The sequence below is a fragment of the Tachyglossus aculeatus genome, chromosome 2 (genome assembly GCF_015852505.1).
Source record: "Tachyglossus aculeatus isolate mTacAcu1 chromosome 2, mTacAcu1.pri, whole genome shotgun sequence".
In the NCBI taxonomy this organism is placed as follows: Eukaryota; Metazoa; Chordata; class Mammalia; order Monotremata; family Tachyglossidae; genus Tachyglossus; species Tachyglossus aculeatus.
Genome location: NC_052067.1, coordinates 145,093,474 through 145,120,860, shown reverse-complemented (window position 1 = coordinate 145,120,860; position 27,387 = coordinate 145,093,474). Strand labels below are relative to the sequence as shown.

General features: G+C 44.7%; 1 protein-coding gene across 3 annotated transcripts in view; it reads right to left on the bottom strand.

Moving 5' to 3' along the window:
* Positions 1-27,387, bottom strand: part of FGD4 (FYVE, RhoGEF and PH domain containing 4) — a 387,351-nt gene that overhangs the window by 169,167 nt on the left and 190,797 nt on the right. The window contains exon 1 of one of the 3 annotated variants that reach the window (XM_038741133.1): positions 22,670-22,790. The exons of the other annotated variants lie outside the window; for them this stretch is intronic. Within the exon in view, the coding sequence (XP_038597061.1) occupies positions 22,670-22,766 (97 nt within the window). The 5' untranslated portion in view covers positions 22,767-22,790. Of the gene's footprint in view, positions 1-22,669; positions 22,791-27,387 lie in introns of those variants that run through there. 3 annotated transcript variants of the gene reach the window in all.

Below are 27,387 nucleotides of genomic sequence, written 5' to 3'. Positions count from 1 at the left end.
CATGAAACCATCTTTACCTGCCCCAATTTTGGAATTTCCTTTCTAATGGGCCTTCTCAAATACCTCTATATTTTCACCAAAACTGGCTTCCATCATTTTACTGATAGCAAAAGCTTGCATCATGACTAATCAATCAATCATATTTATTGAACACTTACTGTGTGCAGAGCACTGTACTAAACGCTTGGGAAGTACATGTTGGCAACATATAGAGACGGTCCCTACCCAACAGTGGGCTCACAGTCCTGAAGGGACTAAGTAGCATGAAACTTGTTGGAAGACAGGGAAATCGATCAATTAATGGTAATTTTTCAGTGCTTACTATGTGCATCACTTTGCGCAAGTGCTTAGGAAAGTACAGTAGAGTAAGAAGCCACTCTCTCTACCCTTAAGCGACTTTAGGGGATGAAAATGATGATATTGATAATGTTTCAGTACAGGTATAGGTAATAGTGTAGGTTGTGGGGCTAGGATACTGTCTAGACTGTAAGCTCCTTGTAGGGAGGGAATGTGTTTACCAGTTCCGTTATATGGCATTCTCCCAGGTGCTTTGTACAGTGCTCTGCACAAAGTCAGCGCTTGATAAACACCGCTGATTAATTGCGAGTGTTCGAAGTAGGACCACCACCCAAAGATCTCATGTCTTCTCACTCTACTGGATGAAACACAACTTTCAGGCATCTGAATGATAGCACTGATTAATTGATAATAATAATGGCATTTATTAAGCGCTTACTAAGTGCAAAGCACTGTTCTAAGCACTAGGGAGGTTACAAGGTGATCAGGTTGTCCCACGGGGGGCTCACAGTCTTAATCCCCACTTTACAGATGAGGTAACTGAGGCCCAGAGAAGTCAAATGACTTGCCCAAAGTCACACAGCTGATAATTGGCGGAGTCAGGATTTGAACCCATGACCTCTGACTCCAAAGCCCAGGCTCTGTCCACTGAGCCACGCTGCTTCTCTAATTGATAGTGAAAGTCAGGGGGAGGACAGGGTGTGGGTGGGAAGACAAGGAGTTCAGTTTTGGACATGTTTAATTTGAGGTCTCGGTGGGACATCCAAATAGATAATAATAATAATAATGACGGCATTAATTAAGCGCTTACTATGTGCAAAGCACTGTTTTAAGCGCTGGGGAGGTTACAAGGTGATCAGGTTGTCCCACGGGGGGCTCACAGTCTTAATCCCCATTTTTACAGATGAGGTAACTGAGGCCCAGAGAAGTGAAGTGACTTGCCCAAAGTCACACAGCTAACAACTGGCAGAGCCGGGGTTTGAACCCATGACCTCTGACTCCAAAGCCCGGGCTCTTTTCCACTGAGCCACTCCACAAAGATGTGCCCTGAAGGCAGGAGGAAATGTGAGACTGCAGGGAAGGCTCGCTGTGGGCAGGGAATGTGACTGCTGCTATATTGTACTCTCCCAAGAACTTAGTACAGTGCTCTGCAAACAGTAAGTGCTCAATCAATCAATCAATCAATCAATCGTATTTATTGAGCACTTACTGTATGCAGAGCACTGTACTAAGCGCTTGGGAAGTACAAGTTGGCAACAAATAGAGACAGTCCCTACCCAACAGTGGGTTCACAGTCTAAAGGACTCAATTAATATGATTGAGTCCTTGACCTTTATATTTCTCCTCCCATTCCCTATCTCCCACGAGGCACCGCTTTTGGAAACACAAATAATTCAGTCAGAGGGCATATATTTTCTAAAGTGAAATCCAAACAGTCTATCACACACGCATATTAATATCCATCTCCCCCTCTAGACTGCAAGCTCGTTGTGGGCAGGTGTCTGTTTATTGTTCTATTGTACTCTCCCAAGCATTTAGTACAGTGCTCTGCACACAGTAAGCGCTCAATAAATACAACTAACTACGTAGACAATCATATTTATTGAGTGCTTACTGTGTGCGCAGCACTGGACTAAGCAATGGTACTAAACTATAAATAAAGCTCACAAACCAAGCACGATGATGAAGAATACGGAGTGGGTGGATATACTTGATAATGGAGTGGGGGAAAAAAAAGAACAATTTAATTGCAAGGAGAAGTTTGAAAGATTCAAAATAAACCTGTGGGCTTTGTTGGGGGTTTTTTTCTGCCTACTTACCAAAATAAACATACACGCCATAATTAAAAATGCTCCTGTCTGTTGCATTGTTTCAATACTGCTTTCACACCTGAAAATGGTCGAGCTACTTAATTTTTGGTATTCTTGACCTCTGTATCTTCTGCAAATGATATTTATCTGTGTGTCAGATGGATCCTCTCCATACACGTGTGACACTGATGCTCATGTTAATTTAGAAACGACTTTCTACACCGAAAGAACGACGGAGAAATTCAGTATGCCACTCAGAATAAATTGCAGATACCGTTCGTGAACTGAATATCGTTTTTGATGATGGCAAAGGGCATTGTAGACTTCAAATTGTGTGAATCAATCAATCAATCAATCATATTTATTGAGCGCTTATTGTGTGCAGAGCACTGAACTAAGCGCTTGGGAAGTACAAGTTGGCAACATATAGAGACAGTCCCTACCCAACAGTGGGCTCAGGGGACAGAGCAGTATTTATTATGTTCAAATTCTAAATAAAATGGTTATGAATGCAAGGTTAGATCAGAATAATAATGATGGCATTTATTGAGTGCTTACTATGTGCAAAGCACTGTTCTAAGCACTGGGGAGGTTACAAGGTGATCAGGTTGGCCTACGGGGGCTCACAGTCTTAATCCCCATTTTACAGATGAGGGAACTGAGGCACAGAGAAGTTCAGTGACTTGTCCAAAGTCACACAGCTGACAATTGGCAGACCCGGAATGACAAGTTAGATGACGTGTCTGTGTCAAACTACTGCTAAAATGGTCAACTGGGGTTCTGAAAACCACGGAGGACTGAGTAGCAACGTGGCCTACAGGATAAAGCAGAAGGACCTGGGTTCTAATCCTGGCTCCGCCACTAGTCTGCTGGGTGACCTTGGCCAAGTCACTTCTCTTCTCTGACCTCAGTTCCCTCATCTGTAAAATGGGGATTGAGACTGTGAGCCCCATGTGGGACATGGACTGTGTTCAACCTGAATAACTTGCATCCGCCAATTGTCAGCTGTGTGACTTTGAGCGAGTCACTTAACTTCTCTGGGCCTCAGTTTCCTCATCTGTAAAACGGGGACTAAGACTGTGAGCCCCACGTGGGACAACCTGATCACCCTGTATCCCCCAGCGCTTAGAACAGTGCTTTGCACATAGTAAGCGCATAACAAATACCATCATCATTATTATTATTATCTAATTGCCACTCTTAGTACAGTGCCTGGCACATAGTACGTGCTTAACATATACCATTTACAAAAATAAACAAAAAAAATACTTCAAAACCCTGGAGCTTTATCCAGTTTGTATATGATTCAGGTTCATTCAATTCAATCATATTAATTGAGCGCTTACTCTGTGCCAAGCACTGAACTAAATGCTCGGGTCAGGGCTTCACCTCCCGCTTCTTAACTCACTCCATTTTTGCTACTTCGAAGATCAGTGACAGTATTCTTTTAGACTGTGAGCCCACTGTTGGGTAGGGACTGTATATGTTGCCAACTTGTACTTCCCAAGCGCTTAGTACAGTGCTCTGCACACAGTAAGCGCTCAATAAATATGATTGATTGATTGATAGATTATTCCAATCTCTGTCAGTTCCCTAATCCCCACTCACTAAGTGATGAGCCTCGGAGAATTTAAGAAGAGATGGTTTTGCCTTCTAAATGAAAACCGTTCCATAACTGAATTCGATCCGATTTTTCATTATCTTGATTCATTTTCCCTATCATTTTTATGTAACGGTTATACGACGAAGCGGCCCGCGATCAGCCTGACATCTGGGTCCAATTTTCAGTTTGGTACCGGCTGGCTAAACCCAGCTGCAGACTTCTAATTACATTTTGATAAACGATGCTCGAATTTTCGACACCCAACACGTCGCTGTGAGGCTTTGCTGGTGTTGAAAGCTGACTCACATTCTGTGTCCTAAATTTAACAGCGCTTCTCTGAAGGATTTAGCAAATTATATATGGAGCCTGAAAATCACTTGTGATCCATAACAAAATCACTTATGTTGCCAACTTGTACTTCCCAAGCGCTTAGTACAGAGCTCTGCACACAGTAAGCGCTCAATAAATACGATTGATTGATCCGTCTTCCCCTATAGACTGTAAGCTCACTGTAGCCAGTGAACCAATCTACCAATTCTGTTGCATTGTACTCTCCCAAGCCCTTAATACAGTACTCAGTGAGAAGCAGCGAGAAGTACGAGAAGCAATGTGGCTCAGTGGAAAGAGCCCGGGTTTGGGAGTCAGAGGTCGTGGGTTCTAATCCCGGCTCCACCTCTTGTCACAGCTGTGTGACTTTGTGCGAGTCACTTAATTTCTCTATGCCTCAGTTACCTCCTCCGTAAACTGGGGATTAAGACTAGAAACCCCACGTGGGACAACCTGATTACCTTGTATCTCCCCCAGTGCTTAGAACGTGCTTGGCACATAGCAAGTGCTTAACAAATACCATTATTATTATTACTCAGCACACAGTAAGTAATAATTATGGTATTTATTAAGCACTTACTAAGCGCTGGGGTGAATACAAGCAAATCGGGTTGGACACAGTCCCTGTCCCACATGGGGCTCGCAGTTTCAATCCCCATTTAACAGATGAGGGAACTGAGACAAAGAGAAGTGAAGTGACTTACCCAAGGCCACAAGGCCAACAAGTGGATGAGCTGGGATTGGATCCCGGGACGTTCTCACTCCCAGGTCCGTGCTCTAACCACTAGGCCACACTCGAAATCAATCAATCAATCATATTAACGGTGTGCAGAGCGCTTGGAGAGTACAAGAGAAGAGAGTTGGTAAGCACTTTCCCTGGCCACAGTGAGCTGGTTGATTGGTCCAAAAATCCGTATGGGAGTGTATCCCTGTATATATTTTTGTACGTATGTATGTATGTATGTATTTATTTATTTATTTATTCTTTCCAATGAGCCAAGCTGCTTCTCTAACAATAGACATTCCTCATACCCCTCCCCACGGCTTTTATGCCCATATCCTATGCTCTTAAATGTCATTCACGTCAATACCCGTCTCCCCCGCCAGATTGGAAGATCCTTGAGGGGAGGGATAGTGTTTCCTTGCCCTACTTTACTGTCCAACACTTCAACCAAAGTAAGTGCTGACTAAATACCTCTGATTGGGGTAATCGAAAGATTTCAACAAGAGGGATCTCTCTCCACCTGCAGCAGGGTCAGAGGACTCCCAGGGGGACAGCACATTTGCCAGGCAACGGCCACCTCAGTAATGGATAATAATAACAATACATGGCATTTGTTAAGCGCTTACTATGTGCCCGGCACTGTACTAGGCACTGAGTATCCACCATGTGCAGACAGTTGGAAACATTCGACAATAACGTCAGTCCATGTTTCCCCACTCCTCAATAACCTCCAGTGGTTACCCATCCACCTCTGCATCAAAGAGAAATTCCTTGCCTTTAGCAATCACTTTGCTCGCTCCTATCTTACCTCCCTGATTTTCTAATACAACCCAGCCCATACCACCATCAATCGTCTTTATTGAGCGCTTACTGTGTGCAGAGCACTGTACTAAGCGCTTGGAAAGTACAAATTGGCAACATATAGACACAGTCCCTACCCAACAGTGGGCTCACAGTCTAAAAGACAGTCTAAAAGCCCATACGTATTTACTATTCTATTTATTTTATTTTGTTGATATGTTTTGTTTTGTTCTCTGTCTCCCCCTTCTAGACTGTGAGCCCGCCGTTGGGTAGGGACCGTCTCTATATGTTGACAACTTGTACTTCCCAAGCGCTTAGTACAATGCTCTGCACACAGTAAGCGCTCAATAAATACAATTGAATGAATGAATGTATGCAGAGCACTGTTGTAAGTGCTTGTTCTTCAGGAATGTGAACCCCATATGATAGAGAATAGATTGTAGATAGCTTTAATTCTATTGGCTTAGCTCCTTCCCCTCCCCACAGCACCTGTATATATGTCTATATGTTTGTAGGTATTTATTACTCTATTTATTTTATTTGTACATATTTTTTCTATTTATTTTATTTTGTTAATATGTTTTGTTCTCTGTCTCCCTCTTCTAGACTGTGAGCCCGCTGTTGGGTAGGGACTGTCTATATGTTGCCAACTTGTACTTCCCAAGCACTTAGTACAGTGCTCTGCACACAGTAAGCGCTCAATAAATACGATTGAATGAATGAATGAATTTCGCTCCTCAAACGCCTACCTACACACTTTACATCAATCTCATCTCTCTCACCGCCGATCCCTTGCCCACATCCTGCCTCTGGCCTGGAATTTCCTCCCTGTTCATATCCATCAGATGTTCACTCTTCCCACCTTAAAAGCCTTATTAAAAACACGTCTCATCCAAGAAGCCTTTCCTGACGAAGCCCTCATTTCCTCCTCTCCCATTCCCTTCTATGTCACCATGGCAGTAAGACTTGCATCCTTTACCCAGCCCTTCCTCAGCCCCATAACACTAAATGTAGATATCCATAATTTAATTTATTTATTTCTACAGATGTTGGCATCCTCTACTCTGTAGTAATAATAATAATGATGGTATTTGTTAAGCACTGACTATGTGCGAAGCACTGTTCTAAGCGCTGGGGGGATACAAGGTGATCAGGTTGTCCCATGTAGGGCTCATAGTCTTACTGTCCATTTTACAGATGAGGGAACTGAGGCACAGAGAAGTTGTGACTTGCCCAAAGTCACAAAGCTGACAATTGGTGGAGCCGGGATTTGAACCCCTGGCCTCGGACTCCAAAGCCTGTGCTCTTTCCACTGAGCCACACTGTAAGCTCCTTGTGGGCAGGAAGTGTGTCTTCCAACTCTGTTAGAGAAGCAGCATGGCTCAGTGGAAAGAGTCCGGGCTTTGGAGTCAGAGGTCATGCGTTTGAATTCCAGCCCCGCCAATTGTCAGCTGGGTGACTTTGGGCAAGTCACTTCACTTCTCTGAGCCTCAGTTACCTCATCTGGAAAATGGGGATTAGGACTGTGAGCCCCCAATGGGACAACCTGATCACCTTGTAACTTCCCCAGTGCTTAGAACAGTGCTTTGCACATAGTAAGCGCTTAATAAATGCCATTATTATTATTATTATTTTGTACTCCTCCAGGCATTTAGTCATGCCCATGTCTCTCCCATGCCCATGTCTCTCCCATCCTAAAAAAACCCTCTCTTGACCCCACCTCACCTTCTAGTTATCGCCCCATCTCCTTCCTACCATTCCTTTCCAAACTCCTTGAACGAGTCGTCTACACGAGGCTGCCTCGAATTCCTCAACACCAACTCTCTCCTCGACCCCCTCCAGTCTGGCTTCCGTCCCCTACATTCCAGGGAAACTGCCCTCTCAAAGGTCACCGATGACCTCCTGCTTGCCAAATCCAACGGCTCCTACTCTGTCCTAATCCTCCTCGACCTCTCAGCTGCCTTCGACACTGTGGCCCACCCCCTTCTCCTCAACACACTATCCAACCTTGGCTTCACAGACTCTGTCCTCTCCTGGTTCTTGTCTTATCTCTCCAGTCGTTCATTCTCCGTCTCTTTTGCAGGCTCCTCCTCCCCCTCCCATCCCCTTACTGTAGGGGTTCCTCAAGGTTCAGTTCTTGGTCCCCTTCTGTTTCTCCATCTACACTCACTCCCTCAGTGACTTCATTCACTCCCACGGCTTCAACTATCACCTCTACGCTGATGACACCCAGATCTCCATCTCTGCCCCTGCTCTCTCCCCCTCTCTCCAGGCTCGCATCTCCTCCTGCCTTCAGGACGTCTCCATCTGGATGTCTGCCCGCCACCTAAAACTCAACATGTCCAAGACTGAACTCCTTGTCTTCCCTCCCAAACCCTGCCCTCTCCCTGACTTTCCCGTAATAACAATAATGATGGCATTTATTAAGCGCTTACTATGTGCAAAGCACTGTTCTAAGCGCTGGGGAGGTTACAAAGTGGTCAGGTTGTCACATGGGGGGCTCACAGTCTTCATCCCCATTTTACAGATTAGGGAACTGAGGCACAGAGAAGTTAAGTGACTTGCCCAAAGTCACACAGCTGACACTCGGCGGAGCCGGGATTTGAACCCATGACCTCTGACTCCAAAGCCCAGGCTCTTTCCCACTGAGCCACGCTGCTTACCATCACTGTTGACGGCACTACCATCCTTCCCGTCTCACAAGCCCGCAACCTTGGTGTCATCCTCGACTCCGCTCTCTCTTTCACCCCTCACATCCAAGCCGTCACCAAAACCTGCCGGTCTCAGCTCCGCAACATGGCCAAGATCCGCCCTTTCCTCTCCATCCAAACTGCTACCCTGCTCGTTCAAGCTCTCATCCTATCCCATCTGGACTACTGCATCAGCCTCCTCTCTGATCTCCCATCCTCGTGTCTCTCCCCACTTCAATCTATACTTCATGCCACTGCCCGGAGTGTCTTTGTCCAGAAACGCTCTGGGCATGTTACTCCCCTCCTCAAAAATCTCCAGTGGCTACCAGTCAATCAATCTGCGCACCAGGCAGAAACTCCTCACCCTGGGCTTCCAGGCTGTCCATCCCCTCGCCCCCTCCTACCTCACCTCCCTTCTCTCCTTCTCCAGCCCAGCCCGCACCCTCCGCTCCTCTGCCGCTAATCTCCTCACCAGGCCTCGTTCTCGCCTGTCCCGCCATCGACCCCGGGACTGGAATGCCCTCCCTCTGCCCATCTGCCAAGCTAACTCTCTTCCTCCCTTCAAGGCCCTACTGAGAGCTCACCTCCTCCAGGAGGTCTTCCCAGACTGAGCCCCCTCCTTCCTCTCCCCCTCGTTCCCCTCTCCATCCCCCCCTGTCTTACTTCCTTCCCTTCCCCACAGCACCGGTATATATGTATATATGTTTGTACACATTTATTACTCTATTTATTTATTTATTTTACTTGTATATATCTATTTATTATATTTTGTTAATATGTTTGGTTTTGTTCTCTGTCTCCCCCTTCTAGACTGTGAGCCCACTGTTGGGTAGGGAATGTCTCTATATGTTGCCAACTTGTACTTCCCAAGCGCTTAGTACAGTGCTCTGCACACAGTAAGCGCTCAATAAATATGACATTGATAAAGAGTGGTTAGAAATTTTCTCATAGACGCTTTTTAAAACAATCGACCAATGGTATCTCTTGAGCACTGTACTAAGCACTTGAGAGAGTACAATACGACAGAATTTGTAGACAACATCCCTGTCCACTAGGACCTTATAGACTAGAGGATGAGCCTGGTTTGGATATTATAATAATAATTACATGGCACTTGCTAAGCGCTTGCTATGTGCCAAGCACTTTCCTTATGTGCTGCGGTAGATACAAGCTAATCAGGTTGGACACATGAGGCTCATGGGGAGTAGAGTTTAATCCCCATTTTACAGAGGAGGAAACTGAGGCACAGAGGAGTTAAGTGACTCGCCCAAGAGTCACACAGCAGGCAAGTGGCAGAACGCACATTCGAACCCAGGTCCTTTGATTCCCAGGCCCGGGCTCTGTCCACAGGCCAGATTGCTTCCTCAAACTGATAGTCATAATAGCAAGCAAAATTTTCCACAAATCAGTTGGTAAATGGAAATCTCAAGGTTTTAAATGACATAAAATGCTGACACCTAAACACCCTCAATTTTTATACATAGTGGGGAATTTCCATAATGTTTCATAGGAAATTAAATCACAGAGTAGCATTTCATCATCCACTTATGATGTTTTGGGATAATAATAATAATAATAATGGCATTTATTAAGCGCTTACTACGTGCAAAGCACTGTTCTAAGAGCTGGGGAGGTTACAAGGTGATCAGGTTGTCCCACGGGGGGCTCACAGTCTTAATCCCCATTTTACAGATGAGGTAACTGAGGCACAGAGAAGTGAAGTGACTTGCCCAAAGTCACCCAGCTGACAATTGGCAGAGCGGGGATTTGAACCCATGACCTCTAACTCCAAAGCCCTGTGCTCTTTCCACTGAGCCACCCTGCTTCTCAGGGATACCTTTACGTTTCTCCTTGTCAGAAGCTTTCTGTGTCGGTCACCATCGCCGATTACGCCACTGATTTAAACCTCAAGTTTAAACCATTTGGCGATAGTGAGAAGCAGCGTGGCTCAGTGGGAAGAGCCCGGGCTTTGGAGTCAGAGGTCATGGGTTCGAATCCCGCCTCCACCACATGTCTGCTGTGTGACCTTGGGCAAGTCACTTAACTTCTCTGAGCCTCAGTTACCTCATCTGTAAAACGGGGATTAAGACTGTGAGCCCCACATGGGACAGCCTGATCACTTTGTATCCCCCCAGCGCTTAGAACAGTGCTTTGCACATAGTAAGTGCTTAACAAATCCCAACATTATTATTATTATTATTATTATAGTAACCCTGGAGTTATGGTTCCATAATTTTAAATAGGAAAAGATTCCATTTTCTCCAACTGACTGCTCAGCCTTGGCAGTCGTCGAGACAAAAACGGTCATGGTGGCCAGGATGGAACAATCTAGTCCAGCAAACGAGGCTTCTACAGTAAAAGTGACAGAAAAAAAGCACTGATTTAGTTTTGTCTACTGATAGCCGCCATGACTGTTCAGATCCAACCATTATATGGCTGTAAAGGGAAAGACGATGGGTCAGGTTCAAGTAACATTCAGAATTTCAAATAAATTGTGTAGTCAGTCAATCCTATTTACTGAGCACTCCAGGGCGCTTGGGAAAATACAACAGAAACATTCCCTGCCCACAAAAAGCTTACAGTCTACAATAATAATGGCATTTGTTAAGGGCTTACTATGGACAAAGCACTGTTCTAAGTGCTGGGTGATCAAGGTGATCAGGTTGTCCCATGTGGGGCTCACAGTCTTCATCCCCATTTTACAGATGAGGTAAATGAGGCCCAGAGAAGTGAAGTGACTTGCCCAAAGTCACACAGCTGACAAGTGGCGAGGCCGGGATTTGAACCCATAACCTCTCACTCTCAAGCCCGTGCTCATTCCACCGAGCCACGCTGCTTCTCTAAGGAACTTCAAACTATATGTGGTTTGTAGATTTCAAAGAAGCAGGTAACTGTAGGATTTGTTAAGTGCTTACTATGTGCCAGGCAGGGACTAGCGGATAGAGCATGGGCCTGGGAATCAGAAGGTCATGGGTTCTAATCCCGACTCTGCCACTTGCCTGCTGTCTGACCTTGGGCGAGTACTTCACTTCTCTGGGCCTCAGTTATCTCAACCATAAAATGGGGATTAAGACTGTGAGCCCAACATGGGACAGGGACTGTGTCCAACCCAATTTGTTTGTATTCCCCCCAGCGTTTAGTACAGTGCCTGGCACACAGTGGGGGCTTAATGAATACCACAGTTATTAAGTGCTGGGGTAGATACAAGCTAATCAGGTTGGGCACAGTCCCTGTTCCACACGGGGCTCAGAGTCTTAATCCCCATTGTACAGATGAGGTAAATGAAGCACAGAGAAGTGAAGTGACTTGCCCACGGTCACACAGCAGACAAGACGGGGTTAGAACCCAGATCCTCTGACTCTCAGGCCAGGGCTCTATCTACTAGGCTAGCAGCGTGGCTCAGTGGAAAGAGCCTGGGCTTGGGAGTCCGAGGTCACGGGTTCGAATCCCGGCTCTGCCACGTCTGCTGTGTGACTTTGGGCAAGTCACTTCACTGAGCCTCAGTTACCTCATCTGTCAAATGGGGATTAAGATTGTGAGCCCCACGTGGGGCAACCTGATCACCTTGTACCCCCCCAGTGCTTAGAACAGGGCTATGCACATAGTAAGCGCTTAACAAATGCTATCATTATTATTATTATTATTATTATTTCTCTTTCTCCAACCCACACAACAGTATTTCCTGAAGCTCTCAAAGAGAAGGCCCGCTCAAAGCTTAACCAGGAGCCCACTGTCATTTATTTTTAACTCGACTAATTGCAAGTAGTTGTGCGGGTATGTTCTTGGTCAACGGCCAACCTCAACCCTCCTACGCACAACCTATCAGCTACAGTCAAGTGGGACGAAACTCATCTCTTGGTCCGAGGCTTACACGGCTTTTCCTGTTGGGTCATTCGCTGTGATCTATTTATAAGCATTCTGCAAATCAGGCAAAAACTATTTGCTTATAAAAACCGTGAGGGAGAGTTGGTTTTTCCAGTTACCGAAGAAAAAAAGGAACCAGAGTAATGCAAATAATTTATGCTTCGGCAGGGGTTTAGCTTTTCTGCCTGGCACTTACGTGCTTAATGATGTTTTCTGTGGCGTCTGTGAGTCACTCGCTCTGTGCCGGGCATTGTACAAAGCGCTGGGGTAGATACAAGCTAATCGGATTGGACACAGTCCGATCCCGCGTGGGGCTCCCAGTCTTAATCCAACTTAATCCAATCCAAGTTGTTGCCAACTTGTACTTCCCAAGCGCTTAGTACAGTGCTCTGCACACAGCAAGCGCTCAATAAATACAATTGATTGATTGATTGATTAATCCCCATTTGACAGATGAGGGAACCCAGGCTCAAAGAAGTGAAGTGACACACATACAGCGGATAATTGGCAGACTCAGGATTAGAACTCAGGTCCTTTTGACTCCAGGGCCCAGACTCCAGCCACTTGGCCACAGTGTTCCCTGTGAGAAGGGACTCATTGACTTAGATCAATCCCAGTGCTTAGATAATAATAACGATAGCATTTATTAAGCACTTACTGTGTGCAAAGCACTGTTCTAAGCGTTGGGGAGGTCATAAGGCGATGAGGTTGTCCCACGGGGGGCTCACAGTCTTAATCCCCATTTTACAGATGAGGGAACTGAGGCCCAGAGAAGTTAAGTGACTTGCCCAAAGTGGCACAGCTGACAAGTGGCGGAGCCGGGATTTGAACCCATGACCACTGATTCCAAATCCCGGGCTCTTTCCACTGAGCTCTGCTGCTTCTCTCAAAAGTAATAAAAATGATGGCATTTATTAAGTACTTACTATGTGCCAGGCAATGTTCTAAGTGCTGCAGGGGATACAAGGTCATCAGGTTGCCCCACATGGGGCTCACAAAGTCCCCATTTGACAGATGAGGTAACTGGGGCCCAGAGAAGTTAAGTGACTTGCCCAAAGTCACACAGCTGACAAGTGGCGGAGCCGGGATTAGAACTCATGACCCCTGACTCCCAAGCCCGGGCTCTTTCCATTGAGCCACACTGTTTCTCTATTTGAAGATCAGTGCTTGACGTACAAATGAGCACTTAACAATATTAATAATTATAATAAATATAATAATAATCTTATTATTATATAATTAATAATAATTAATAACTTATTAATAATCATTCCGGCGGAGTAGGGCCAATTGGATCTGGTGAGGAGGAAGTCTGTGGTGACATTGGAGAGAGAGAGGTTTTAGTGGAGTCAGGCCTTTCCCCTCAATCCCTCTCCCCTGGGCAACACCCAGGCCCCCGGATCTGTACCCTTTAATCAGAGAAGCAGCGTGGCTCAGTGGAAAGAGTCCGGGCTTTGGAGTCAGAGGCCATGGGTTCAAATCCCGGCTCCGCCACTTGTCAGCTGTGTGACTTTGGGCAAGTCACTTCACTTCTCTGGGCCTCAGTTCCCTCATCTGTAAAATGTCGATTAAGACTGTGAGCCCCCCGTGGGACAACCGAATCACCTTGTAAACTCCCCAGCGCTTAGAACAGTGCTTTGCACATAGTAAGCGCTTAATAAATGCCATCATTATTATCATTATTACTGGAAATTCTCCCCACCCTCAGCCCCACAGCACTTATGTCCATTGGTCTTGTCTTCCGCCGTCGAGTCATTTCCAACCCAATAGCGACGCCAAGGACACGTCTCTCCCAGAACGCCCCCCTCTCTATCTGCAATCGTTCTGGTAGTGGATCCAGAGAATTTTCTTGGCCAAAATAAGGAAGTGGTTTAGCACTGCCTTCTTCCACGCGGTAAACTTGAGTCTCGGCCCTTCATCATCATCATCATCAATCGTATTTATTGAGCGCTTACTATGTGCAGAGCACTGTACTAAGCGCTTGGGAAGTACAAATTGGCAACATATAGAGACAGTCCCTACCCAACAGTGGGCTCACATTCTAAAGGGGGGAGACAGAGAACAAAAACAAACATACTAACAAAATAAAATAAATAGAATAGATATGTACAAGTAAAATAAATAAATAAATAAATAGAGTAATAAATATGTGCAAACATATATACATATATACAGGTGCTGTGGGGAAGGGAAGGAGGTAAGGTGGGGGGATGGAGAGGGGGACGAGGGGGAGAGAAAGGAAGGAATGGAATGGACAGGCCTCTGCTTGACTCTCCCTCCCGTAGCCAAGACCGAAAGAGTACTAGAACCTCTCCAGGTGCCATCCTGAAAGGGGATTTATGTCCATACTCATCAACTTGTCCTTCCCAAGTGCTTAGTACAGTGCTCTGTGCACAGGAAGCGCTCAATAAATACGCTGGAATGAATGAATGGATGAGACTTCTAATCTCAGCTCCATCACTTGCCTGCAGCAAGTTACTCAACTCCTTTGTGCCTCAGTTTCCTCACAGGTAAAAATGGGGACGAGAGGCCTGTTTTCCCTTCCCCTTAGACTATGAGCCCCAGGTGGGGAAGAGACCGCGTCCAATCTGCTCATAACATATCATCCACCCCAGTTACGTTAGCTACAATTCTACGCATTCTGATGGTTTTGACACCTGTCTACATGTTTTGTTGTCTATTTATTACTGTTTGTACGTATTTATTGCTCTATTTATTTTACTTGTACATATTTCCCTGCTGATGGGTAGGGGCCGTCTCTATATGTTGCCAACTTGTACTTCCCAAGTGCTTAGTACAGTGCTCTGCACACAGTAAGCGCTCAGTAAATACGACTGAATGAATATTTGCTATTCTATTTATTTTATTTTGTTAATATGTTTTGTTTTGTTGTCTGTCTCCCCCTTCTAGACCATGAGCCCGCTGTCAGGTAGGGACCATCTCTATATGTTGCCGACGTGTACTTCCCAAGTGCTTAGTACAGTGCTCTGCACACAGTAAGCACTCAATAAATGACTGACTGAATGAATGACTAGTGCACCGGGTTGCTCAGAGGAAAGCTATAATGGTTACCCTCCTCAACAGTGCTCTGCACACAGTAAGCGCTCAATAAATACGATTGAATGAATGAATGAATGAGCGTCTGCCCAGTTAATGGTGGCACCAGGTAACATCCCTAACTTTCTCTACTTCCCTAACTTTCCCTCTAATAACTCGTCTGATCCTCACCGCAACCCAAAGCTAAATGGCAGTTCTACTCAACGTTCATCACTCCAGCGCTTAGAACAGTGCTTTGCACATAGTAAGCGCTAAACAAATACCATCATTATTATTATTTCTTTCATTTGAAACACTGCTCAACTAATATGCCCGGCTGAACACTAATGAACACTGCTACAATTGCATATTTTCATTATGTGGCATCTCTGATATCTTCAAAAAGACTCAACTAAAGAATTAACTGAGCCTTTTGGCTATTTCCATTGCAATTCTGAGGGGAACTTTTCCCCCATGGCTGTCACGATTTTTTTGATTCCTCCTTTCCCCCCACATTTTTTATGATATTTGGGGTAGATACAAGCTCTTCACGTTGGACACAGCGTGGCTTAGTGGAAAGAGCCCGGGCTTGGGAGTCAGTGATCATGGGTTCTAATCCCGGTTCTGCCACTTGTCAGCTGTGTGACTTTGGGCAAGTCAACTTCACTTCTCCGTGCCTCAGTGACTTCATCTGTAAAATGGGGATTAAGACTGTGACCCCATGTGGGACAACCTGATTACCCTGTATCTCCCCCAGCACTTAGAACAGTGCTTGGCACATAGTAAGCGCTTAAATACCATCATTATCAGTATTATTATTATTATTATATTGGGCTCACAGTCTTAATCCCCATTTTACAGATGAGGTAACTGAGGCACGGAGAAGTTAAGTGACTTGCCCAAGGCCACAGAGCAGACAAATGGTAGAGCTGGGATTAGAACCCACATCCTTCTGACTCCCGGGCCTGTGCGCTAACCACTAAGCAATGCTGCTTCTCGTGTGTGTGTGTGTGTATGTATTCACCATACACACTTGGCATTCACAGCACCTTGTATCCCCCCAGTGCTTAGAACAGTGCTTCGCACATAGTAAGCGCTTAACAAATGACATCATTATTATTATTATGTGTATAATAAGAAGCAGTGTGGCTCAGTGGAAAGAGCCCGGGCTTTGGAGTCAGAGGTCATGGGTTCTAATCCCGGCTCTACCAATTGTCAGCTGTGTGACTTTGGGCAAGTCACTTCAATTCTCCGGGCCTCAGTTACCCCATCTGTAAAATGGGGATTAAGACTTTGAGCCCCCTGTGGGACAACCTGATCACCTTGTAACCTCCCCAGCGCTTAGAACAGTGCTTTGCACATAGTAAGTGCTTAATAAATACCATTATTATTATTATTATTATACATATGTATATATACATATATGAAATTGAGTACACAAATTCATGCTGACATTTAACCATAAACATTTAGCACTCTCCTGTATTCATTCATTCATTCAATCATATTTATTGAGCGCTAACTGTGCTGAGCACTGTACTAAGCGCTTGGGAAGTACAAGTTGGCAACATATGCCACCCCTTTACCCATCTACTCCCTTCTGTATGGAATTCCCTCCCCCTTCATATCAGGAAGAACGCCATTCTTCTCCATCTTCCAAACCCTACCAAAATCTCCATTTTTATGCTATTTGTTAAGCACTTTCTACGTATAAAGCACTGTTCTAAGCAACGGGGTAGATACATGTTAATCAGAACAGATAAAGTCCCTGCCCCAAATGGGGCTCACAGTCAACTACGAGGGAGACCAGGTATTGGGTCTCCATTTTGCAGTTGAGGAAACTGAGGCACAAAGAAGTTAAGTGACTTGCCCAAAGTCACACAGCAGACAATATGTATATACGTTTGTACATATTTATTACTCTATTTATTTATTTATTTTACTTGTACATATCTATTCTGCTTATTTTATTTTGTTAATATGTTTGGTTTTGTTCTCTGTCTCCCTCTTCTAGACTGTGAGCCCACTGTTGGGTAGGGACTGTCTCTATATGTTGCCAACTTGTACTTCCCAAGCACTTAGTACAGTGCTCTGCACACAGTAAGCGCTCAATAAATTTGATTGATTGACTGACAAGTGATTGAGCTGGGATTAGAACCCAGGTCCTCTGTCTCCCAGGCCCAATCTTTAACCATCAAGCCATGATGTTTCCCTAACTAATCTTTCCTCTCCCTATTTCCCTCCCTAATAGATCCATCACCTAGGCACTGGGATCTCAAACCTTTCTCCCACGGTACTTAGGTATATATCTTTAAATTTGGTTGTTAAGCTGTAGTGTTCTCCCCCGTAAACTTCTTGAGAGTGGCACTGTGTCTACTCACTCTACTATCACCTCCCAAGAACTTAATTCAGTGCTCTGCACAGCATAAGACACAAGAAATGCCACTAACTGATTTAAATTTATTTTATTTTCTGCCTCCTCCCACTAGACTGCAAGCTCCCTGAAGGCAGGGATGGAGAAGCAACATGATGTAGTGGAGAGAGGTCATGAGTTCTAACCCCAGCTCTGCCACTTGACTGTGTAGTTTCGGGTAAGTCACTTCACTTCCCTGTGCCTCATTTACCGCATCTGTAAAATGGGGATTTAGACTGTGAGCCCCTTGCGGGACAGGGACTGCAGCCAACCCAATTTGCTTGTATTCACTCCAGCGTTAGTACAGTGCCTGGCACAAAGTACCACAATCATTATGAATGATTAGGGATCACATCTCCTAACTCGATGGCAGTCTCCCAAGCACGTAGGACAGTGCTCTGCACAAAGTGCTCAAAAACCACTGCTGATTGATTGATGGAGGAGTTCCAATCTAGTGGAACAGTATGACCGAGGAGACAGAAGTGGGAGGGTCAAAAATGAGGAACAGCTATGAGTTTGACTTGAGTGGAACGAAGACATCAAATTGGGGAAAGGCCAGGGTAGAAAGGTGAGATGAGGGGAGTTGGAGAATCCTGGAGCCGATCATGAAGGTTTGTTTGATGTCGGGGGGATCACGGAAGGGGATTTTGAGAAGGAGAGAGGGATGGGTCATGTAACACATCAAGAAGAAGATCCCATGCAGCAGTGGACAGGGCATTCGATTAGAGGGGAAAGAGGATGGAGGCAGAGAGACCAATAAGGAGGCTGAGACAAGAGTCTATCATCATCATCATCATCATCAATCGTATTTATTGAGTGCTTACTATGTGCAGAGCACTGTATTAAGCGCTTGGGAAGTACAAATTTGCAACATATAGAGACAGTCCCTACCCAACAGTGGGCTCACAGTCTAAAAGGGGGAGTCTAGCCGCAATGTGACCGAAATTTGTAACAGGGTAAGAGCAGCTGGGGTGTAGAGGAAGGGGCAGATTGGGGAGCTATTGTGTCAAAAGATCTGACAGGATTGGGCAGTAGGTTAATCACGACGATTGATCGACGGCGAAGAGTCGAGGGTGACACCGACATTGTGGACTTCTGGGCCAGGAGGGGTGGTGGCGCGATCGGTTGTCACGGGACGGTTAAGAGGAGGAGGAGGAAAAAATGAAGAGTTTGCATCCCTGGAATTCTAGATTCTGAGACATCCATTTGACCTAAGCCTCAAACTGGTGTTTTAAATAGCGTCCATGCTTCATTTATTCATTCATTCAATAGTATTTATTGAGCACTTACTGTTTGCAGAGCACCGTACTAAGCGCTTGGGAAGTACAATTTGGCAACAGATAGAGACAATCCCTACCCAACAACAGGCTCACAGTCTAGAAGGCAGGAGACAGACAACAAAACAGAACAAAACACTGTTGGACATAGTCTCTGTCCCACATGGGCTCACAGTCTTCATCCTTTTTTTTACAGATGAGGTAACTGGGCACTGAGAAATTAAGTGACTTGCCCAAGGTCACACAACAAGCATTGCAGAGCTGGGATTAGAACCCCGGTCCTCTGACTATCAGCCTGTGTTCTTTTCGCTGCTTCTTGTACAAACTGGCAACATATAGAGAAGGTCCCTACCCAACAATGGGCTTGAAAGTTATCTTCTTCTAATTAGTTTCCACTTTTTTCCCCCAGCCCGGGAGTTGGAAGGTCGTGGGTTCTAATCCAGGCTCCGCCACTTGTCTGCTGCACACAGACAAGGTCACAACCTTGGGCAAGTCACTTCACTTCTCTGGGCCTCAGTGAGCTCATCTGTAAAATGGGGATTGAGATTGTGAGCCCCACATGGGACAGGACTCTGTCCAACCCCATTTGCTTTTAGCACCTCAGCTCTTAGGACAGTGCCTTGCACATAATAAGCACTTAACAAATACCATAATAATAAATAATAACTTCACTTCTCTGCACTGCTCATCTGCAAAATAGGGATTGAGACTGTGAGCCCCACGTGGGACAGGGCCTGTGTCCAACTCAATTTGCTTGTATCCACTCCAGCTCTTAGTACAGTGCCTTGCACATAGTAAGTGCTTAACAAATACCATTATTACTATTATTATTAATTGAATACCTTCATCTTGGGGTAATTTTGGGTCTCCCCTCTCCCCAACAAGAATATTAATAAATCAGTGGTATTTCTTGAGTGGTTGTACTGTGCAGAGCACTGTACTAAGCATTTGGGAGACTATAATAGAGTAAGCTGGATAGCATCGCAGCCTCTATTGCAACAGGTCATTCCCACCTAGCCCACCTGGCAAGGCTGAGAACTAAATTCAATATAATATCGTCCCTTGTGGAGTCTAAGATTAGCCGCTGGAGAAAGTCACTTGTCCTACTCACAAATCTCATCTCCCATGTCCAGTCACCATGATTCATCCTGACGATCCATACAAGATAACTTAAGCCGCTCATTATGGCTACAGTCAAACAATCATCATCATCATCATCAATCGTATTTATTGAGCGCTTACTATGTGCAGAGCACTGTACTAAGCGCTTGGGAAGTACAAATTGGCAACATCTAGAGACAGTCCCTACCCAACAGCGGACTCACAGTCTAAAAGGGGGAGACAGAGAACAAAAGCAAACATAGAAACAAAATAAAATAAATAGAATAGATATGTACAAGTAAAATAAACAAACAGGGTAATAAATATGTACAAACATATATACAGGTGCTGTGGGGAAGGGAAGGAGGTAAGATGGGGGGATCATCATCATCATCATCAATCGTATTTATTGAGAGCTTACTATGTGCAGAGCACTGTACTAAGCGCTTGGGAAGTCCAAGTTGGCAACATATAGAGACGGTCCCTACCCAACAGTGGGCTCACAGTCTAAAAGGGGGAGACGGAGAACAAAACCAAACATACTAACAAAATAAAATAAATAGAATAGATATGTACAAATAAAATAAACAGAGTAATAAATATGTACAAACATATAGGGGGAGAGGAAGGAAGGGGCTCAGTCTTTGCAAAGAGACAGGAATCCGGCCCCTTTCCCCAACTTTCCCGAGCCCGACTCAGTGGAGGAGGGTGGCGGGTCAAACATGACAGCTGGAGCTGTATTTTGGAGGTGGAGGGGAGGACGGACTGATGCACTCTTCCTATGGAAGCTACACGGCTTAGTGGATAGAGCACGGGCCTGGGAATCCCGGCTTCGCCACTCGTCCGCTGTGTATGACCTTGGGCAAGTCGCTTCACTTCTCTGTGGCTCAGTTACCTCAACTGTAAAATGGGGATAAGGGTGTGAGCCCTGTGTGGCACAGGGACTATGTCCAACCTGATTAACTTGTACCCACCCCAGTGCTCAGAACCGTGTTTGACGCACATTTAGCGCTTAACAAGTACCATAATTATTATTAATTATTTTTATTCCATCAGCCACATGGGGGGCAACATACCCGTTCAGAATCCCCTCACCCACCAAGATCTTCACCTGCTGGCTCATGATATCCTCATGACCCACCTCATGAAAAGGTAATCAATCAATCAATCGTATTTATTGAGCACTTACTGTGTGCAGAGCACTGTACTAAGCGCTTGGGAAGTACAAGTTGGCAACTTATAGAGACGGTCCCTACCCAACAGTGGGCTTACAGTCTAGAAGGGGGAGACAGAGAACAAAACAGAACGTATTAACAAAATAAAATAAATAGAATAGATATGTACAAGTAAAATAAATAATAAATAAATAAATAAAAATAAATAGGTAAGAAGAGCAACACTGAAAATCACCAAGCCTCCGGGCTCCTCATTTGGGGAGGGTTAATAATACCATGAAACTGACAAAATGAAACAGTCCAGTCTAGTTTGTTTCTAAATATCCAGTTAAACGTCTTGGACCCTTTCAAATACGTCTTTGAACCGAAGCATAACTCCAATGTGCATCCCACAGCTCGGATGTCTGACATTTGAATTTCTTAAACATTTTCCTTGAATGCAGAGGGACATGTTTGCAACTCCCGCTAATGGTAAGTACCAGGCTTTGTGCCCTCGCTACTCATAATACTTGCTATTTCTATTACTGCTTCTAACATCAACAGGCACCATATTGATCTTATCGACTAAATTCCCCTCCAAAACCAAAGCAGTCACCATTTCCCTTCTTTGCACAATAACCTAGCTCTTTCATTTGATAAGCCAGGTGAAGTGGAGAACGTGAACAGCAATAGTAGAGTGAAACAAAAATAAAAATTCCTCTTTAGCCAGGGAAATTTTGGATCAATTAAGAGACTCTTTTCTCTTTCCTTATCTGGAAACCAAACTGCCCGATCTATAAGGAGCCTTGTTTTCTGAGGAGTAGCCCAGAAAATGGAATTAATTAAGAAAAGGCACTGCAGTTCCAAATGTTCTCAATGCAGCCTCGAAAAGAAACATAGTAGGCAACGAAAATAAGGCAACAATCAAAAGGCTTCATGCCACAGTCGGGAAGGACGCGGAACCTATCCATTTAAACGGCCAGACTTCAGCATTCCCCCATAAAGTTTGTATGTGGGCCATGATAAAAGCAGATTAAAACATGCCTCTAAGTATTCACTTCCATGCATTGCTCACCAAAGGCCACATGCTATTTCATCAGTATAAAAGAGACTCATGTTTAATCTCTGAACAATGGAAATGAAGAGGTGGATGGCTTTGGTTTATTTTAACCAACCTTTGGGTAAATGTACTTGCGCCCATCTGATAACACAAAATTCTTCCTGTCAGTTTCAACACAAGGGAAAGTAAAAGTACCTAGAGACTTGAACTTTTCCTTCCTCCGGAGCAAGGCAAATCCAAACAGATAAACACAATAATCCTAAAGAAACCCTACAGATTCTCAAGAGGAGCTAGTGAAATGACCAAGAGGAAACAGGGGTTGCTCTTTTTCATCTAGGGATTACACAAATTTTGTTCCTAATCTTGATAAAGCAATTTGCTTCGGTATTTTTTAAAAAGATCAGTTCTTTGAACTCTACAACTTGCCCGTCCCCCAGTTTATTAGCTGAGTTCTAAAATGAAAAGAACACCGGAAAGAGCTAATAAGACACAGTCAAAAAGAAAACCTTACCTTTGTCGGAGGACATGGTTTTACATTCGTTGCTGATACTAAAGAATCTATTCTTTTGGGGTGCCAAATTACTTGGTTTTATAAGCTTAAAGATCATGGGAAAGGATGAGAATTAATTTGGTAAACCAGAAATCAACAAGATCAAACGACAGCCCTGGCTATGCTTTGTTACAATCTTCAAACTTTCAGATAAAGTCATGCAGGCGTAATAACCCCTCCTCTCAAAGGAAGAGCTTATGAACATGTGTGGGAGGGAAGGAAACATTAGTATTATGATCAAACAATAACAAAAATCTCCTATTCTTTTTCAGCTTCAAGTGCAGCAGGAATACATTTTAGAAGTTTTGTTCATAATTGACCTATCATTTAACTATTACGGCAGTCTCTAAAAGCCATACTTTAAAGCAGTTTCTTTCCTTTTTATTTAGCATGAGCATAGAATTAGACTAATTGCAGAAGCAAAACTAAGTTCAGACTGTTGAAATATATTTCTCCTTTTTGTGAATGCTTGACTTCAGTGCCCTTGGCAAGCAATTTGAACATGCTACTGAGTGAATGAGAATGAGAGTGGAAACCTGTCTACACGTTTTGTTTTGTTGTCTGCCTCCCTCTTCTAGACTGTGAGCCCATTGTTGGGTAGGGACCGTCTCTATATGTTGCCAACTTGTACTTCCCAAGAGCTTAGTACAGTGCTCTGCACACAGTAAGCATGCGATAAATACGACTGAATGAATGAATGAACAGGCTTTAAAGATGTACAGCCATAAGAATTTCAAAAACACAAATACACAGAGCATTTTGTGTGCTGATTAAAGAAATGGTCTGAGTTTCCAAAGAGAGCCTTGAGCAATATAGGGTGAAAGGAATGGATAAATGAGAGTATCTTAAGGGAAACAGTATGAAAAAGCACAGGCCTGGGAGCTAGAAGGACCTGGGATCTAATCCCAGCTGTGCCATTTGTCTGCTGTGACACCATAGGCAATTTACTTCACTTCTCTGTGCCACAGTTACCTCATCTGTAAAATGGGGATTAAGACTGTGAGCCCCATGTGGAACATGGACTGTAACCAACTTAACTAATTTATACTGACTCTGGAACTCAGCACAGTGCCTGGCACATAGTAAGCGCTTATAATTACCACAATTATTATTATCTGTTTTTGAATTTTAAAAGGTATGTGGGGAAAGGTGAGATGTACTTTACAGAACAATTGACCTTGAGGTCATATTTATATATACCTACATTGAAAAGCATTAAAAACAATATTCACTCATTGAATAATATTTACTGTGCACTTACTGTTGCAGAGCACTGTACTTAGCACTTGGGAAAGTACAATACAACAATAAACAGTGACATTCCCTGCCCACAATTCATTCATTCATTCAATCGTATTTATCAATCAATCAATCAATCAAATCGTATTTATTGAGCGCTTACTGTGTGCAGCGCACTGTACTAAGCACTTGGGAAGTATTTATTGAGCACTTACTGTGTGCAAAGCACTGTACTAAGCGCTTGGGAAGTACAAGTTGGCAACATATAGAGACGGTCCCTACCCAACAACGGGCTCACAGTGTAGAAGGGACTAGAGCTCAATGAGCCCCACAAAGAGCTCATAGTCTAAAGTGGGGGAGACAGACATCAATACAAATATATCATCAATCGTATTTATTGAGCGCTTACTATGTGCAGAGCACTGTACTAAGCGCTTGGGAAGTACAAATTGGCAACTTATAGAGACAGTCCCTACCCAACAGTGGGACAGATATGGACATAAGTGCTTTGGGGCTGGAAAGGGGGAAGAGGAAAGGGAGCAAGTCAGGGCAACGCAGAAGAGAGTGGGAGATGAGGAAAAGTGGGGCTTAGTCTGGGAAGGCCTCTTGGAGGAGGTGGGCCTTCAATAAAGCCTTGAGGCGGGGGAGAGTGGTTTGTCTGTCGGATTAGAGGAGGGAGGGCGTCCAAGGCCAGAGGCAGGACGTGGGCTGGGGGTCAGCGGCGAGACGGGCGAGATGGAGGCCCAGTGAGAAGGTTAGCACTAGAGGAGCAAAGTGTGCAGGCTGGGTTGTAGAAGGAGAGAAGTGAGGTGAGATAGGAAGGGGCAAGGTAGAGTGCTTTGAAGCCAATAGAGAGGAGTTTTTGTTTGATACGGAGGTGAATGGGCAACCATTGCAGTTTTTTGAGGAGCGGGGCGATGTTTCCAGAATGTTTTTGTAGAAAAATGATCTGGACAGCATTGTGAAGTACGGACTGGCGTGGGGAGAGACAGGAGGCGGGGAGATCAGCAAGGAGGCTGATGCAGTCATCCAGGCGGGATAGGATGAGTGACGGAATGATTGAGCGATATCCACAATCATGGATCTTAACAGGATTACCTAACACGTTCGGATACTGGAAAAGCCTAAATATGTAACACTGCTTTGTATAAAATTCATATACTGCCACATAACTTCAATGACTAGTGAGACAAGCAATTACTAAAGATGGCAAAGGAGAAATCTGAATTATTCATCTCTTTTCTAACCGTGTGTGTGTGTGTGTGTGTGTGTGTGTGTGTGTTTAATGCCCAGTAGACAAACACCCCAGTAGTGTGAATTTAAATTTAAATCCAAAACCATCAGAGCAGGGCACATGAAAACATTTATAAATCTGGCTTACTTTCTTACAAACTTCTGGGCTTACAAAGCTTTAAAAGTAACATTCAAGTCATATCTTCAGACTTTTGTGGCCTACGCCCTTGTATCTGTACCCTCTAAGCACTTCATATTCACCCCACCCTCAGCCTGACAGCCTGTATGTACCCTGCCATTTCCCCTAAATGTATTTATTTCGGTGTCTGTCTCCCTCCATAGACAGCAAGCTCCTTGTAGGCAGGGATCATGTCTAACAACTCTGTTTTACTGTACTCTCCCAAGCACTTAGTACAGCGCTCTGCAGAGTAATTGCTCAGTAAATACCCTTGCTTGTTTGATTAAATAAATCCTCCTACAGTTAGCGCAGTCGCGTTTCAGGAACATGGTCTCGGCTCCTCCTCAGAACTGCTTTAACCACCGTCAGAGGGCAGAAGTATAATGAATAACAAGTCTCCAAGCCCAGACTTCTTCGTTCGGATTTGAAGAGCGTTCATTAGATGCCAGTTTGCAAATGATAATAATAATAATTTTGGTATTTGTTAAGCGCTTACTATGTGCCAACCGCTGTTCTATTATTCATCTCCATAATTCTCTATTATTCAGATAATAATAATAATAATGTTGGTATTTGTTGAGTGCTTACTATGTGCCGATCACTGTTCTAAGCATAGGGGTAGTAATAATAATAATAATAATAATGGCATTTGTTAAGCGCTTACTATGTGCAAAGCACTGTTCTAAGCACTGGGGGGATACAAGGTGATCAGGTTGTCCCGCACGGGGCTCACAGTCATCATCCCCATTTTACAGATGAGGTAACTGAGGCTCTGAGAAGTTAAGTGACTTGCCCAAGGTCACACAGCAGATGTGTAGCGGAGCCGGAATTTGAACCCACGGCCTCTGACCCCAAAGCCCGTGCTCTTTCCATCGAGCCACACTGCTTCTCTACAGCGTAGATACAAGGTAATCAGGTTGTCCCACATGGGGCTCACAGTCTTAATCCCCATTTTCCAGATGAGGTAACTGAGGCACCGAGAAGTTAAGTGACTTGCCCAAAGTCACACAGCTGATAAGTGGCTTCTCTATGCTCAAAGCCCAGCTTCCTAAGGAGCAAGTCCCAGGAGGAACTGAATTCCCTTGAAGAAATTCCTCCCCTTTTTTCCTTTCTGAGATGAGTGAGTCCCACCACGAAAAAGAGCTCAATGGATATGGGTAAAATTGAAACCCTCAAGTGTGATCTCCCGAAAATCTCTCCTGCTCCCCTCCGGTTCCTCCTCCTTCCTGCCCCTTCTTCGACTCTCCCACCTTTCCCAGCAGTATCTTAAGTGGAGATCTCCCGCCTCCTCTCCAAATCTATCCCCTCTATTTGTGCACCGGTCCCCATCTTTTCACACCTTATGGAAACCCTTGGTTCCTCCCTCCTTGTCCTCCATCTGCAACTGTTTGCTCTCCAATGGCTTCTTCCCACTGCTTTCAAACATGCTCATGTCTCCCCTATCCTAAAATACCTGAGGAGCGTGGCTCAGTGGCAAGAGCCCGGGCTTGGGAGCCAGAGGTTCTGGGTTCTAATCCTGGCTCCGCCACTTGTCAGTTGTGTGACTCTGGGCAAGTCACTTCACTTCTCGGTGCCTCAGTTCCCTCATGTGTAAAATGGGGATGAAGACTTTGAGCCTCAGGTGGGACAATGTGATTAACCTCTGTCTACCCCTACGCTTAGAACAGTGCTCAGCACATAGTAAGCACTTAACAAATACCAGCATTATTATTATTAGTATTATAATACCCTCCCTTGACCCCACGTTTCCCTCCAATTATCGCCCCATCTCCCTCCTACCATTCTTTCCAAACTTATTGAGCAAATTGCCAGCCCCCACTGCTTCCGTTACCTCTCTCCCTCGTTGACCTCCTCCAATCTAGCTTCCACCCCCTTCACTCCACAGACACCCCCTTCTCAAAGGTCACCAGTGATCTCCTTCTTGCCGAATCCAATGGCCTCTACTCCATCCTAATCCTCCTCTACCTCTCAGCTGCTTTTTTTTTCATTTTTTATGATATTTAGCTCATTATGTGCCACAAATTGTACT